Source organism: Eretmochelys imbricata, chromosome 24, assembly GCF_965152235.1.
Source record: "Eretmochelys imbricata isolate rEreImb1 chromosome 24, rEreImb1.hap1, whole genome shotgun sequence".
NCBI lineage: Eukaryota > Metazoa > Chordata > Testudines > Cheloniidae > Eretmochelys > Eretmochelys imbricata.
In genome coordinates, this window is record NC_135595.1 from 13,706,063 (window position 1) to 13,720,462 (window position 14,400).

Here is a 14,400-nt window from a genome sequence, read left to right on the forward strand (position 1 = left end):
GAAGCAGATTTTCCAGCCCTTGGAGGCTTTCCATTGAGATTGGGCGTCTCCTTCTAAAAGCTCTGCTCTAGCTCAGCTACCAGACATGGACTTGTAATCTATGAAGGGCGTGGAGTTGACAGCACACATGCAAGGGGGCAGAGTTGAGGGTACTCTAGCTCGACCCCCAGATCTGTGCTGGAGGTGTGGGGTGGCGCAGCCTGGATGCTCATAATAGTCCCTTCTGGCCTTAGGTCCTGTAAATCTCTGAGTCCTGCCTTCCAGCCCGCCCCCTCCCCCATCACTGCTTCTAACCACTGGGCTTTATCGTCTCCTAAACAGCAAGTCTCTCACCCTTGGGAGGCAGGAAGTTTCTCTTGGCTCCTTTCCCCAGGGTGGGAGGCTGCAGAAACACATGAGGAGGGATTATTTTTATCGGCCTTGACCCCACTGCCTCCATGATGAGTGTCAGCGGTGGGATCAGCCCAGACAACCAGCTGCTCTCCCAGCTCTGGGGGTAGGTGAGAGCTGCTCTTAGATCTCACCTCCCAGCAGCTTACCCTAGTCTGGGCCAACAAATGTCATGTTTAGGGGACACCAAAGGCTCTTTGTGTCTGCAAGGCGGATCAGAACAGCTTCAATGGGAAACAAGTATCAAAGAGTGTTTTTCTGAGCTGGCAGCCGACTGACGCATCCCACCTCAGCAGCAGCTGACTGGACGCACCCCATGGGGCATATCTGTGAGGCTGTGAAATAGCTGCTGCCCCTCACCCCAGAGGTGGTTGCATTTCAGTGGTGCGGGAATGGGTCACCAGGTTCACACACTGTGGAGTGTTTTGGAGAGACACCAGATTAATCTATAATTGTAGTGTGTGAACAGCAAATTCATTAGAGCGGGGGGTGGGGGTGGGGAGCCAGGACTCCTGGCTTCTATCCCTGGGTAGGGACTGTCTCTCAATGTGTCTGGGCAGCGCCCAGCAATATGGGGCTCTGATCTCAGCTGGGGCAGGGTCTGTCTCTCGCTGTGTCTGTGAAGACTCACCATGTTGAAGTTTCCACACTCACAACTCTCACCAAAAGCATTAGAGGAATTCTCAAAGAACAGGTTTCAGAGTAACAGCCGTGTTAGTCTGTATTCGCAAAAAGAAAAGGAGTACTTGTGGCACCTTAGAGACTAACCAATTTATTTGAGCATAAGCTTTCATGAGCTACAGCTCACTGCATCGGATGCATACTGTGGAAACTGCAGAAGACATTATATACACAGAAAGCATGAAACAATACCTCCTCCCACCCCACTCTCCTGCTGGAAATAGCTTATCTAAAGTGATCACTCTCCTTACAATGTGTATGATAATCAAGTTGGGCCATTTCCAGCACAAATCCAGGTTTTCTCACCTCCGCCCCCCCCCCCCCCCCCCCCCCCCCCCGCAAACTCACTCTCCTGCTGGTAATAGCCCATCCAAAGTGACCACTCTCTTTACAATGTGTATGATAATCAAGGTGGGCCATTTCCAGCACAAATCCAGGTTTTCTCACCCCCCCCTTTTTTTTTTTTCCAAAACCCACACACACGAACTCACTCTCCTGCCGGTAATAGCTTATCCAAAGTGACCACTCTCCTTACAATGTGTATGATAATCAAGGGGGGCCATTTCCAGCAGAAATCCAGGTTTTCTCACCCCCCCCCTTTTTTTTTTCCAAAACCCACACACACAAACTCACTCTCCTGCTGGTAATAGCTTATCCAAAGTGACCACTCTTCTTACAATGTGTATGAAAATCAAGGTGGGCCATTTCCAGCACAAATCCAGGTTTTCTCACCCCCCACCCCCATACATACACAAACTCACTCTCCTGCTGGTAATAGTTCATCCAAAGTGACCACTCTCCTTACAATGTGCATGATAATCAAGGTGGGCCATTTCCAGCACAAATCCAGGTTTTCTCGCCCCCCCCCAACTCACTCTGGCCCACCTTGATTATCATACACATTGTAAAGAGAGTGGTCACTTTGGATGGGCTATTACCAGCAGGAGAGTGAGTTTGGGGGGGGGGGGGAGGGTGAGAAAACCTGGATTTGTGCTGGAAATGGCCCAACTTGATTATCATACACATTGTAAGGAGAGTGATCACTTTAGATAAGCTATTACCAGCAGGAAAGTGGGTGGGAGGAGGTATTGTTTCATGGTCTCTGTGTATATAACGTCTTCTGCAGTTTCCACAGTATGCATCCGATGAAGTGAGCTGTAGCTCACGAAAGCTTATGCTCAAATAAATTGGTTAGTCTCTAAGGTGCCACAAGTACTCTTTCTCAAAGAACAAGCAGCCGAGGCCCCTGTTTCAGCCCCATCTTGACAGGGAGTGCGTGCGGGGGAGGGCGGGGGAGTGGGGGCGGGCGTTGGAGGAGGGGAGCTCTCCCAGGACAGCTGGGTGGTCAATGTGGTGGCTGATTGGAAAAGATCAGGGTGTCGGGGGGAATGGTTTTGGGACGAATGTCTGTGTTTTCAGGGATATTTACCTTTTACCCCATTATACAACCCCATACACCCCCACTGCTTACCTATCCATCCCCATCCCCCCTCCATTATCCATCCCCATCCACCCCCCATTATCCATCCTCCCCTGCTGCCCATCTATACATCTCCATCCACCACGCCATTATCTGTCCCCATCCACCCCCACTGCCCATTTATTCATCCCCATCCTCCAACCATTATCCATCCCCATCAACCCCCCTTTACCCATCCCCCTCCACCCACCGTTATCCATCCTCCCCCGCCACCCATCTATCCATCCCCATCCACACTCCATTATCTATCTCCATCCACCCCTTCATTATCCATCCCCATCCACCCCCCTTCGCCTATCCATCCCCATCCACCCTCCATTATCCATCTTCCCCCGCTGCCCATCTATCCATTCCCATCCACACTTCATTATCCATCTCCATCCACGCCCCCCCATTATCCATCCCCATCCACCCCCACTGCCCATCTATCCAACCCCATCCACCCCACATTATCCATCCCAATCCTCCCCCACCATCCCTTGTTATCCATCCCCATCCACCCCCACCACCTATCTATCCATTCCCTCCACCCCCACTGCCTATCTATCTGTCTCCATCCACTCCCACCGCATATCTATCCATCCCCATTCACCCCCCCATTGTCCATCCCCATCCACCCCCATTATCAGTCCCCATCCTCATCCACTGCCTATCTATCCATCCCCATCCCCATCCACTGCCTATCATCTATCCCCATCCACTGCCTATCCATCCATCCCCATCCACCCACCACCGCCTATCTATCCATCCCCATCCACCCCCACTGCCTATCTATCCATCCCATTCCTCATCCACTGCCTATCTATCTGTCCCATTCCTCATCCACTGCCTATCTATCTGTCCCATTCCTCATCCACTGCCTATCTATCCATCCCCATCCACCCCCACTGCCTATCTATCCATCCATTCCCATCCACTGCCTATCTATCCATCCCCATCCACCCCCACTGCCTATCTGTCCATCCCCATCCCCATCCACTGCCTATCTATCCATCCCCATCCCCATCCATCCCCACTGCCTATCTATCCATCCCCATCCCCATCCACTGCCTATCCATTCATCCCCATTCCCCATCCACTGCCTATCTATCCATCCCCATCCCCATCCACTGCCTATCTATCCATCCCCATTCCCCATCCACTGCCTATCTATCCATCCCCATCCCCATCCATCCCCACTGCCTATCTATCCATCCCCATCCCCATCCACTGCCTATCCATTCATCCCCATTCCCCATCCACTGCCTATCTATCCATCCCCATCCCCATCCATCCCCACTGCCTATCTATCCATCCCCATCCACTGCCTATCTATCCATCCCCATCCCCATCCACTGCCTATCTATCCATCCCCATCCACCCCCACTGCCTATCTATCCATCCATTCCCATCCACTGCCTATCTATCCATCCCCATCCCCATTCACCCCCACTGCCTATCTATCCATCCCCATCCCCATCCACTGCCTATCTATCCATCCCCATTCCCCATCCACTGCCTATCTATCCATCCCCATCCCCATCCATCCCCACTGCCTATCTATCCATCCCCATCCCCATCCACTGCCTATCCATTCATCCCCATTCCCCATCCACTGCCTATCTATCCATCCCCATTCCCCATCCACTGCCTATCTATCCATCCCATCCCCATCCATCCCCACTGCCTATCTATCCATCCCCATCCCCATCCACTGCCTGTCTATCCATCCCATTCCCCATCCACTGCCTGTCTATCCGTCCCCATCCCCATCCACTGCCTATCTATTCGTCCCCCTCTACTGCACAGCTATCTATCCGTCCCCACCCACCCACCACCGCCTATCCATCCATCCCCATCCCCATCCACCCCCACCACCTATCTATCCGTACGCATCCACGGCCCACTATCTCTCCCCACACATCCCCCACTATCTAGCCATCTATCGAGTGGGCGCCTCCCCTAGGCTGGGTGACCTTCTCTGAGTCACGCAGGTGCTGTGTTTATGCTCCTACAACTAATGACTCTTCACTTCCCCTTGTGTGTCGGGGACTAAAATTATCGTTGCTATAAAAGCCCGCGGGGCAGGGAGCAGTCGCTCTGGGTCTGTGAGCTCGCAGCACCGCAATCAGTCTGTCTTCAGTGGCACAGTTGTTAATAGAACCCAGGCGATCTGCTCCCAGCCCCTCCCGCTGCTCTGACCCACCAGACCCCACTCCTGCGAGGGCTGGTGATAGAACTTGGCTCCCCGCTCTCCTGGCTCGCTCCCACTAGCTCCCACTCCCCTCCCAGAGCTGGAAGCAGTGGACAGACAGACACAGAGCCCCTGCCTGGGGCCGGGAGAGGGGCGTGGGGTGGGGGAAATACCCCAATGATTTGTCTGTCGCAGATTCACCAGCGATGTGCTGAGTCACTATTGATGACTCAGTACCTGGGGACCCACTCCCTGCCCCATTCACGGACCCTGCCTCACTGATTCCCTTGCCCGCCCCTCACCCTACAGGCAGCAGCTTCATTGCCGCTGCGAGGAGCATTTCCACCGACACCACGGGGTGGCGCTACTCGGCAAACCTGGGCCCTTGGGATGGATAGATAGATAGTGTCCCATAGAAATAGCCTGTTAATTAGCATAGACCGATGGAGAGGGAAATTTTCCAGTAAGGAGTGTCTAACTATCTCTATCCTTACTCCTGGGTTCTAACCCCAGCTCTTGGAGGGGAGTGGGATCAAGTGGTTAGAGCAGGTACTGGGGACAGCCCTCTGCTTCTCCAGACAGGAGAGAGCAATGGGGCAAATGCAGGATGTAGGGACAGGAGTGAAAGACTCCCCTCCTCAAAAGCCAAGACCACTCAAGTTACAGGGAAGAGCTGGCACCCCCAAGAAGGGAAAAGCCCATGCCCCATTCCGCGCCCCCCCAGCCTGTCCCCTGCCCTGAGGCCGGATGGGAGCCAGCGCCCCCTAGAGGGGAGAGGCCCCCTGACCCATTCCCTGCCCCCTCCCTTTAAGTTGCTTTTTCTGTCTCTTTAATTTTCTGGCTCTTCTCTTACCACTCACTAGTTGCCGTGGGAACCAGCTGCGTCGCACCTGGCGCCGGTCTCTGATTGGCTGCCCATGTGGGAACAAGCGGTTGCCTCATAGGGAACCTGTGGTTACAAGTGGGTGTCGTGTATTTAAAGGGGCCCCCTGGGAGAGGCCGCCAAGCAGCAGTGCCTGGGCGCTGGCCCGTGGCGTGGGGAACACCCCAGGGCTGGGGGGAAGCTCCCGCCCCCGCCCTGACATACTGAGCCCCCTGAGCAGTGCGCCCGCCTGGTGTCACTTCTGCAAACGCGGTCATTGGGAACTCTGATGTCATGCATGGGGAACCCCTCCTCCCAGAGCTGGGAAGAGAACACAGGACGCCTGGCTCCCAGCCCCGCCCCACTTCTAACCGCTAGACTCCACTCCCCTCCCAGAGCTGGGCATAGAACCCAGGAGCCCTGGCTCCCGCGCCCCTCCTGCTGTAACCACTGAAGCCCCCCAGAGCCAGGAAGAGAACCCAGGAGTCCTGACTCCCAGCCACTGTGCTCTAAGTGCTAGACCCTACTCCCCACCCAGAGCTGGGGAGAGAACCCAGGAGTCCTGACTCCCAGCCCCCCTGCTCTAACTCACTAACGCCACCCCCCAGAACCCAGGAATCCGGGCTCCCAGTGATCTGGGGACAACCAGACTGTTATTTAGTTTTAGCCCCGCCCTGCTGAGGGGGTGGGGAGATGTCACTCTGGCCAGCCTCGGGAAACAGGTGGTGTTTCCTCTTCAAGGGGCGGAGCGGTGCTTGCCCCCTATAAGCCGGGACGCGCAGCTGCTGGGCTCAGTGGGGCAGTGAGCTCGCGGGGAACGGCGGCTGGGGGGCATGCGCTCTCAGAAAGGTGAGTGGGGGTACTGGCCCTTTAAGAGAGAGGCGTGGCTGCTTTAGGGAGATACATCGTTTCTTCTTTGCTCCTATTACCAGTCGCTGAATAAAAGCGGGGTGCTGTGACTATAAGGAGGGGTGTCTATATGGGACCAGTCGGTATACAGACTTGCTTAGCTGTCCTATGAGATATACAGCTATTCTAGACCGGGCTGTATTGGCTCAGTATCTCTCTGCCTGAGATGCAGCTATGGTAGAGTGGGCTATATTGCTGGGGGAGCTGTATTGGACCGGTATTACTGCGCATAGGGGCTACGAATGGACCAGTCTCGCGGTGCCTGGGATACTGCTGTCATAGACTGGACTGTATTGTGCAGGAGGGGCTCTATATTGGACCGGTATCGGTGGGCCTGGGACATAGCTATCATACACCGGGTGTAGGGGCCTTCTATATTGGAGCAGTCCCTATACAGAACAGGGTAGCTGATACCTGAATTACAGCCATATAGACTAGTCTGCATTGAGCGGGGGAGGGGAAACTATATTAGACTGGTGTCAGTGCAGACCATCAGAGCTGAAACAGGGCTATAATACGTGGGGTGGGAGGAGTTCCTAGGGCTGCATGGTCTCTATAGACTGGTGCTGTAATAAGGACTGGCTATGACCAGTTGTTAGGGCAGCTGGTGCCCAGACTGCAGCGGTATACGCAACAGGGGGGTAGGTGGTTAAGGGTTGCGTGGACCTCCTGGGTTCTGCGCCACCCCCCCCCACCCCCGGAGGGGAGTGGGGTCTAGTGGATACAGCAGGAGAGGCTGGGAGCCAGGATTCCTGGGTTCTATCCTAGCTCTGGGAGGGGAGTGGGGTCTAGTGAGTCAGAAGCAGGGGCGCTGAGAGCCAGGACTCCTGGGTTCTCTCCCTGGCTCTGGGACGGGAGTGGGGTCTAATGGGTGGGGTGGTAAAGGGATCTCCTGTGACGCTGGGGGGGGGGGTGGGCTGTCCCCTCCCCCCTGTGGGCCTGACCGTCGCAGGGCAATGGTGCGTGGAGCGGAATCCCCGAGCAGTAGCTCTGCGTCACCGGGAAACCCCTGCCGGCACTGAACCCTGACGGTGGGGAGGAAACAGCCTCTCCAGCGGACAGCCAATGACAGGCCTCGAGCCCGAGGGGGAGCGGAGGGTCTGGGGAACCCTCAATCCTTCCCAGCCACCGCTGAGGGTCTCCCGGGAGCAGAGAGGGACGGAGGGTCCCTGCGCTATCCCTGGTTTTGGTTGAGGAATCCTGTCGCAGGAGCCCTGACTCTCAGCCTCCACCGCCGCCCCCTGGTCCAGAGACAGGGATAGAACCCAGGAGTCCTGACACCCGCCCCCCGCGCTTTACCGTCCCACACCCGTTTCCAGGACACACTGTCTCATTGTCCAGTGGGTCGGTGTCATCGGGGTGCGACTGTCTCAAATTCAGTCTCGGTTTGAATGTGGGGGCGGGGGAGGCGGAAACGAAATCGACTGGGGTTCGGGGGCGAGCTAGGACGGTGCTGGGGGAGCTTTGGGGTGGGGGTGCTGGGGTATTCTGGGAGAAGGAGGAGGGCAGGACTGAGGCCGGGGAGAGCAGGACTGAGGCCAAGGAGTGGATGAGAAGTAGGGAGGGGGCAGGGAAAGGCGGCAGCTCCAGAGCGGAAGGGCAGGCAGGGGGTGAGGTGCCCCCCCACCCAGAAGAGGAGCACTGGCTGGGACCTCTGACTGGTCAGATGGGGACCACCCCCCACACAGGAGTGGGTTGGGAGCAGCAGTGGAGAAGGCTCTTGGGTAGCAGATGGGGAGTGGGGTGGGTCACAGGGCTGGGGGGGCACTAGGCTCTTGTCAGGGGGCTGCCCCCTCTCCCCCCCTCAGGAATGGGGACTCCGTTCCCCCCCCCCCGCCACCCTGGGCTAAACCACCCCAGAAACTGACTTCCACTCCCCCCCAGTCCTGGGTGTGTCAGCCCCAGCTCTGGGGGAGAGGTCTTGTGGTTGGAGGAGGGAGGGCCTGGACGCCTGGGTTCTGAGGGGAGTGGGGTCTAATAGCCAGAGGGGGCTGGGAGCCAGGACTCCCGGGTTCTCTCCCCAGCTCCAGATACAGGGTGAGAGCTGGGCAGAGAAACCAGGCACCCCGACTCCCAGCCCCGCCCCCACCTGTCGCTGGGTCACGTCACTTCCCCGGCGGGCGGCGTGGGGGCGAGTGAGCTGTTGCTTTCCAGCATGGAAGGAACACGCCGCCGGGTGGCAGGGGCAGCCCTGCCGGGGGCACGGGGCGGGCGGCGGCAGCCGCAGCCAGCAGCAGGGGCCTTTGTCTCTCCGTGTCTCAGACGGTCCATGACACGTTTTCCTCCTGGGGCGGCTTGGAAAGGAAAAATCCGCTGTGTAGGCACCGGCCTGGGTGGAAACGATTGCTCCATGGTTGTGGGGAGGGGCGGTCGGAGAGCGCCTGAGACATCCCATTAGTGTCCTACCTACCACTAGACCCCAAAGCTGAGGAGACAACCCAGGCGTCCTGGCTCCCTGCCTCTAACCAACTAGACCCACCCCCCCCTTCCCAGAGCCAGAGAGAGAACCCAGGAGTCCCGCCCCCCCCCCCCAGCTCTAACCACTAGACCCCACTCCCCTGTCACAACCAGGGGATGGAACCCAGGAGTCCTAGGCTGAGTGCTTTGTCTCCCTTCCCCTTGCCAGGCGGTAGAGGAGACAGAAGCGCGGTCCCACCCCAGACAGTGAAGAAGCTTCTGGAGCAGAAGAGACGGCAGCAGACAGCACTGGGCTATGCAGCCAGCTCTCAGGTGAGCCCCTCTGCCCTGCCTCCCCCGCCCCATTTCCCTGCGTGTCTTGGTCACAGCTGAGACTTCTCTAGCCCTGGACCTCAGGTGTGACTCCTGGTGTGTGCACCAAATCTCTTCGTGTCATTTCCATTCTGCCCCCCAAGGCACATGCTGCAGGACAGGCGTCTCCTTTATTTCCTGGCCACTCACACAGTGTTATGTGCAGTTGTTACCTGGCTGTTCTACCCCAGAGGTGGCTGCATCTCGGCTCCAGACAAGCCATCCTGTGGCTCATCAGCAATTTCTGGTTTGTTCTTTTTCCCTCTCTGTAGGTCCCAACAGATGTCATTGACTCTTCTCAGACAGGTGAGTGAAAAATGGACTCCCCCCATTGCAGCTTTCCCCCAACCCTAGATACCCTTTGATTCCCCTGGGGTCCCCACTCCCTGCCTGTGGTATGACAACCCCAGATCCTCTGATCCCTCAGGAGTGCCATGCTCTCCCCCTGGGACACCTATGCTGTCTCTCATCCCCCCCCCGCATGCTTTGCACCCACCATCCATGTCTCTCTCCCATCCAGATGATTGCCCGGAGCCCATGGGGCTGGGAAGGGGATCTGGGGGGGAATCTGCTCCTGGGCCCCCCCTGGCTCCCTACCCACCCTGGCAGGTCGACCCCTCATGCCATGCGGCCTTCCCCGACTGCCACTATCACTGCTCGGCCGCGGCCAGCAGCTACCAGTCCCCAGGACCCATGTACGAGGCAACAGACTCCTACGCCTCTGTGGGGACTGGGGTGTTTGGAGCAGGTGATCCCTACAGCACCATGATGGCAGCCACGGGGGACTTGGAGGTGAGATGGGGGCTGCGGGTCAGGAGTGAGGGGCAGCGGCAGATCTGTGGGGCTGGGTTAGCAGGGGCAGTGGGTTGGGAAGCAGGGGCACCGGCAGAGCTGTGGGGCTGGGCTAAAAAGGGGCAGCGGGTCAGGAGGGGGCACCGGCAGAGCTGTAGGGCTGTGCTAGCAGATGGCTGTGGGTCGGGAGTGAGGGGCACCAGCAGAGCTGTGGGGCTGGGCTAGCAGGGCGCAGTGGGTCGGGAGTGAGGGCTGTAACCCCCCCGCTCTCTCCCCTCACCAGGTCCCTGTACCACCCCCCTCACTGGACCTGTTCCCAACTCCGCAGGCATCCTCTGCCCCCTGGATGCAGCCCACCCGGAGCACCCCCTATTCTGACCCCCTAGAAGTGGGCAGCTTTGGGGACCCGGTTGGGGTGCTGGATCCCGGGGAGCTGGCCAGGGCCCGAGCCGAGATCCGGAGCATGGACCCAGTGCGGCTGCTGCATCAGGATGAAGATGGGGACACGTGAGTATCTAGGAGGACCCCAAAACTCACCCTAGCCCCCCACTCCTGGGAGTGGAGGGAATGGGGCTCCTCAGCCCCCCGCCTCAGATGGGGTGTGCGGGGGCTGAACTGCTGTGTCCTAGGGAGGATAATGGATAGAGCTGGCAGGGGGTGGAATAGGACTGGGGGGGGCATATAGTGGGGGGTGGGATGGGATGGTCTGTCTGGGGGGGGGGGGGGGGTTGGGTAATGTTAGTGAAAGCCTGGGTGGGAATAGGGCAGGGGCAGTGCAAGCAGCAGGGAGGGTGGCACAGAGGGGGTGGGGGATCTCCTGGGCTTTAGGGAGGGACAGAAAGCAGGTGGCACTGGGGGATGCAGGAGGCAGGTGGGGGATCTGCAGGGGTGCAGAAGCGTGTGAGACTGGGTAGGGCGGTGCATGGGCAGGTGTGAAGAGCTGTGGAGGTGCAAGGGTGGTGGCACTGGGTGGGGGATCTGCAGGGGTTTGGGGCAGTGGTGAGCTGGAGCTGGTTCAGAACTGGTTGTTAAATTTTGAAGTCGGTTTAGAACCCGTTGTTAAAGGGGTGGGCAAACTTTGGCCCATGGGACTGTTGTGTCCGGCCCGCCTGAGCTCTTGGCTGGGGAGACTCCCCTGAGAATCCCTTTTTAATTTTTACTCACCCAGCGGTGCTCCGGGCCTTTGGCGGCCCTGAAGGACCCGCCGCCGAAGACCCAGAGTGACTGAAGGGACCGGTTCTTCAGCTTTTGGCAGCTCCTCACTGGTTTGGGAGGTGCAAGGGGGGTCACTGACATCTGTCTCTCCCCCCCCCGGCAGGATCCTACACCTGCTGGCTGCCCGGGGGCTGCGTCACTTTGCCCAGGCAGCTGCCGAGGCCTTCAAGGAGTGTGGGCAGCTGGAGATCAAGGAACACAAGGGCAAGGTGAGCCATGGGGGTTCCAGGGGCGGGGGGCTGGGCTGGGCCCCCAGCTCAGGGCAGGAGAATGGAGCGACTGTGGGTCAAAGGTCGCAGTGCTGCAGGTGGATGGTAAGGGTCATGCAGAAGAGTTGGCCAACCGTGCCAATGGGCTCAAGGATCACGCCAAGGTAGGGGTCAAGGGTCACTGGGTGGTCAGGATAAGGCCATTACTGGGGATCTAGGTTGGGGTGGGAAAACTTTTTGGCCTGAGGGCCACAATGGGGTGTGAAACTGTGTGTATTGGAGGGCTGGGTAGGGAAGGCTGTGCCTCCCCAACAGCCTGGCCTCCGCCCCCTATTTGCTCACTTCCCGCCCCCTGACTGCCCCCCTCAGAACCCCCGACCCATCCAACCCCCCCGCTCCTTGTCCCCTGACAGGCCCCCCTGGACTCCCATGCCCTATCCAACCCCGCCTGTTCCCTGAACCCTGACTGCCCCAGAAACTCTGCCCCATCCAACTGTCTCCTGACTGCCCCCCAGGACCCCCCGCCCCTAACCTGCTCCCTGTCCTGACTGCCCCCTGGGACCCCCTATCCAACCCCCCCACCGTCAGGTGTGTGCGCCACTCAGAGCAGCAGGAGCTCGCAGCCCCACTGCCCGTGCGGCAGCTTGGCTGCAGGGGAGGGGAAACAACAGGGGAGGGGCCGGGGCCAGCCTCCTGGGCCAAGAGCTCAGGGGTCGGGCAGGACAGTCCCGCGGGCTGTAGTTTGCCCGCCTCTGGTCTAGGGTCATGCCATGGGCCCCTTTTCTGCCTTCTAACGCTGGGGTCTCCCGGCTTCCCCCCTCCCCAGACCCCACTGCTGGTGGCTGCCACAGCCAACCAGGCCGAGCTCGTGCGGGACCTGCTGGTGCTGGGAGCCGATGCCAATGCCGCTGACCACAAGGGCCAGACGCTGCTGCACTTGGCGGCCACCTATGGGTTCCCCAACGTCCTCATGGTGAGTGTGTAGCCGAGAGGGAACCCAGGTATACGGGATCACAGGCCCCCCGCCCTCACTTCTCAGAGCTGGGGATCAAACCCAGAAGTCCTGGCTCCCAGCCCCTTCCCCCCACCCCTTTAACCACTAGACACCACTCCTTCTACCCAAATACAATGTCTGAAATTGGTGTCAATTTACCCCCCCCCCCGATTTAACTGAACCCAGTTTCTCTCCGCCAGGCCGTGATGGCGTCTGGGGTCCCTGTCAACGTGGAGGCCAGGAACTTTGAAGGTAGGACACATCCAGCTCGGGGGACGTGGGGAGCGAGGGAGTGTGCTGGGGGCGGGGATCTGCCGGCCTCTCCCAGCAGGTTTTGTTGACCTCCCCCAGCAGGGAGTGCTGTGGGAAGAGGGGTGCTGGCTGTGGGGGGGGCTGCTCTCACCCCTCCTCTTGGTGCCCCCAGGGCAGACCCCTCTGCACTGTGCTGTGATCTCCCACAACAAGGCCTTGCAGGCACTGGGTGTCGGGACCCCGACCCCGGAGCGGCTGCAGGACATGCTGACCTGCATCCAGGCCCTGCTGCACATGGGGGCAGATTACACCAGCCAGGTAGGTGACCGGGGGGAGAGGGAAGGGGGGGTTCTGTGCCTGTCCCCCAGGGCCTGTAAGCCTTGACCTGTGCTTGGTGCAGGGTGGGGGAGGATGGGTGGGGAATTTGCCAGGAGGGCAGATCTGCCTCCTAGCTACCCAAGGCGTCCCCATTCCATTCTGCCCTCCGTTCCCCCCACCATGCAATTGACCTTGCTGATATCATGGGGCAGTGCTGGGAATTCCTTGTCTTCCTGCCCCCCCGCATAGCACCAGCTGTTCTGGCCTTCCCAGGGCTGTGTCAGTCTTCCATCTTGACTGGGGGTCGTGGGGGGGGCAGGCTGCCCAGGGATTTGGAGAGCAGGATCTGGTCCCCCTCTGCCCCCATCCTACGCTCATCACCCTCCCATCCCTGCCCTCCCAGGACATAAAGAGCAGCAAGACGGTTCTGCACCTGGCCGTGCAGGATGGGAACCTGTCGCTGGTTCAGTTCTTCCTGCAGCTGCCTGGGCCAAGGCAATTCGTCAACATGAAGGTGAGGAAGGCAGGGGGTCTCCTTGCTTGGGGGTGGGATTGGATGAGGGAGAGGCCATTCTGAAGGGGGATGGGGTGGGACATGATGGGGGGTGTTTGGGCAGGGGAAGCTGGACTGCAAGGGCTGGGGTGGGCTCAGCCAGGTCTGCTGGGGAGGGGGTGCTGTTCTGGTGGGGGGCAGGGGCTGTGTGTGACCCTCTGTCCCTTCCCTCCCCCCCAGGCCCACGGGAACACGGCCCTGCACATGGCTGCAGCCCTGCCGGGCCCACCCTGCCAGGAGAGCCTCGTGCGGCTGCTGTTGAGCCGGGGGGCTGACCCCAGCGCTCGCAACCTGGAGAACGAACAGCCAGCCCATCTGCTGCCTCCCGGGCCCGGGGGAGACCAGGTGAGACCCCCAGGAGATCCACTGCGCCTCTGACACTGCCCACCCCCCCCGGACACCTGGAGTGAAGTGCCCCCAGCCCTGGCGGCTGGGCCCCCAACGGAAGCAGGTGCACCCCAGCCTGCAGGGGGGACACAGTGTGTGGTTGGGGGTTTTCCAGTGTCCCCCTAACTCAACCTCTCCTCTTCTTCCCCCGCCAGCTGCGCCTCTTGTTGAAGAGCAGGCGCCCACCCCCTGGTGCTGCCCGCCGTCCCACCCAGCCCCCCTAGACCCATGGCTGCCAAAGGAAGTAGGCGGTGGGGGACTCGTCTGGTGCCGCTCAGTGAAGAAGGCTGGGGGGAGAGGATTTGGCATTTCTCTGGAAAATTGTCTGTAATATTTTCTGTATTTAACTAACTTATTGTATTAGGGCCCTCCGGACGCCTGGGTTCTCCAAGTCCACTGCTCCCTTGTTGCTTGGA

The 14,400-nt window shown here is 59.2% G+C and overlaps 1 protein-coding gene across 1 annotated transcript; it reads left to right on the forward strand.

Moving 5' to 3' along the window:
- The first annotated feature begins 6,305 nt into the window (after positions 1 to 6,305).
- NFKBID (NFKB inhibitor delta) lies at positions 6,306 to 14,208 on the forward strand. Its single transcript, XM_077841642.1, has 12 exons — positions 6,306 to 6,435; positions 9,122 to 9,225; positions 9,537 to 9,570; positions 9,785 to 10,056; positions 10,340 to 10,563; positions 11,375 to 11,480; positions 12,307 to 12,453; positions 12,675 to 12,726; positions 12,899 to 13,044; positions 13,448 to 13,558; positions 13,778 to 13,942; positions 14,140 to 14,208. Exons 1-12 carry the CDS (start codon positions 6,420 to 6,422, stop codon positions 14,206 to 14,208), a joined length of 1,446 nt encoding a protein of 481 aa, XP_077697768.1. The 5' UTR covers positions 6,306 to 6,419.
- Positions 14,209 to 14,400: the final 192 nt, after the last annotated feature.

Coding starts and splice junctions, on each gene's coding strand:
- NFKBID (XM_077841642.1), top strand. Junction 13,045..13,447: donor GGGCAGATTACACCAGCCAG/GTAGGTGACCGG, acceptor CTGCCCTCCCAG/GACATAAAGAGCAGCAAGAC. Junction 13,943..14,139: donor CCGGGCCCGGGGGAGACCAG/GTGAGACCCCCA, acceptor TTCCCCCGCCAG/CTGCGCCTCTTGTTGAAGAG.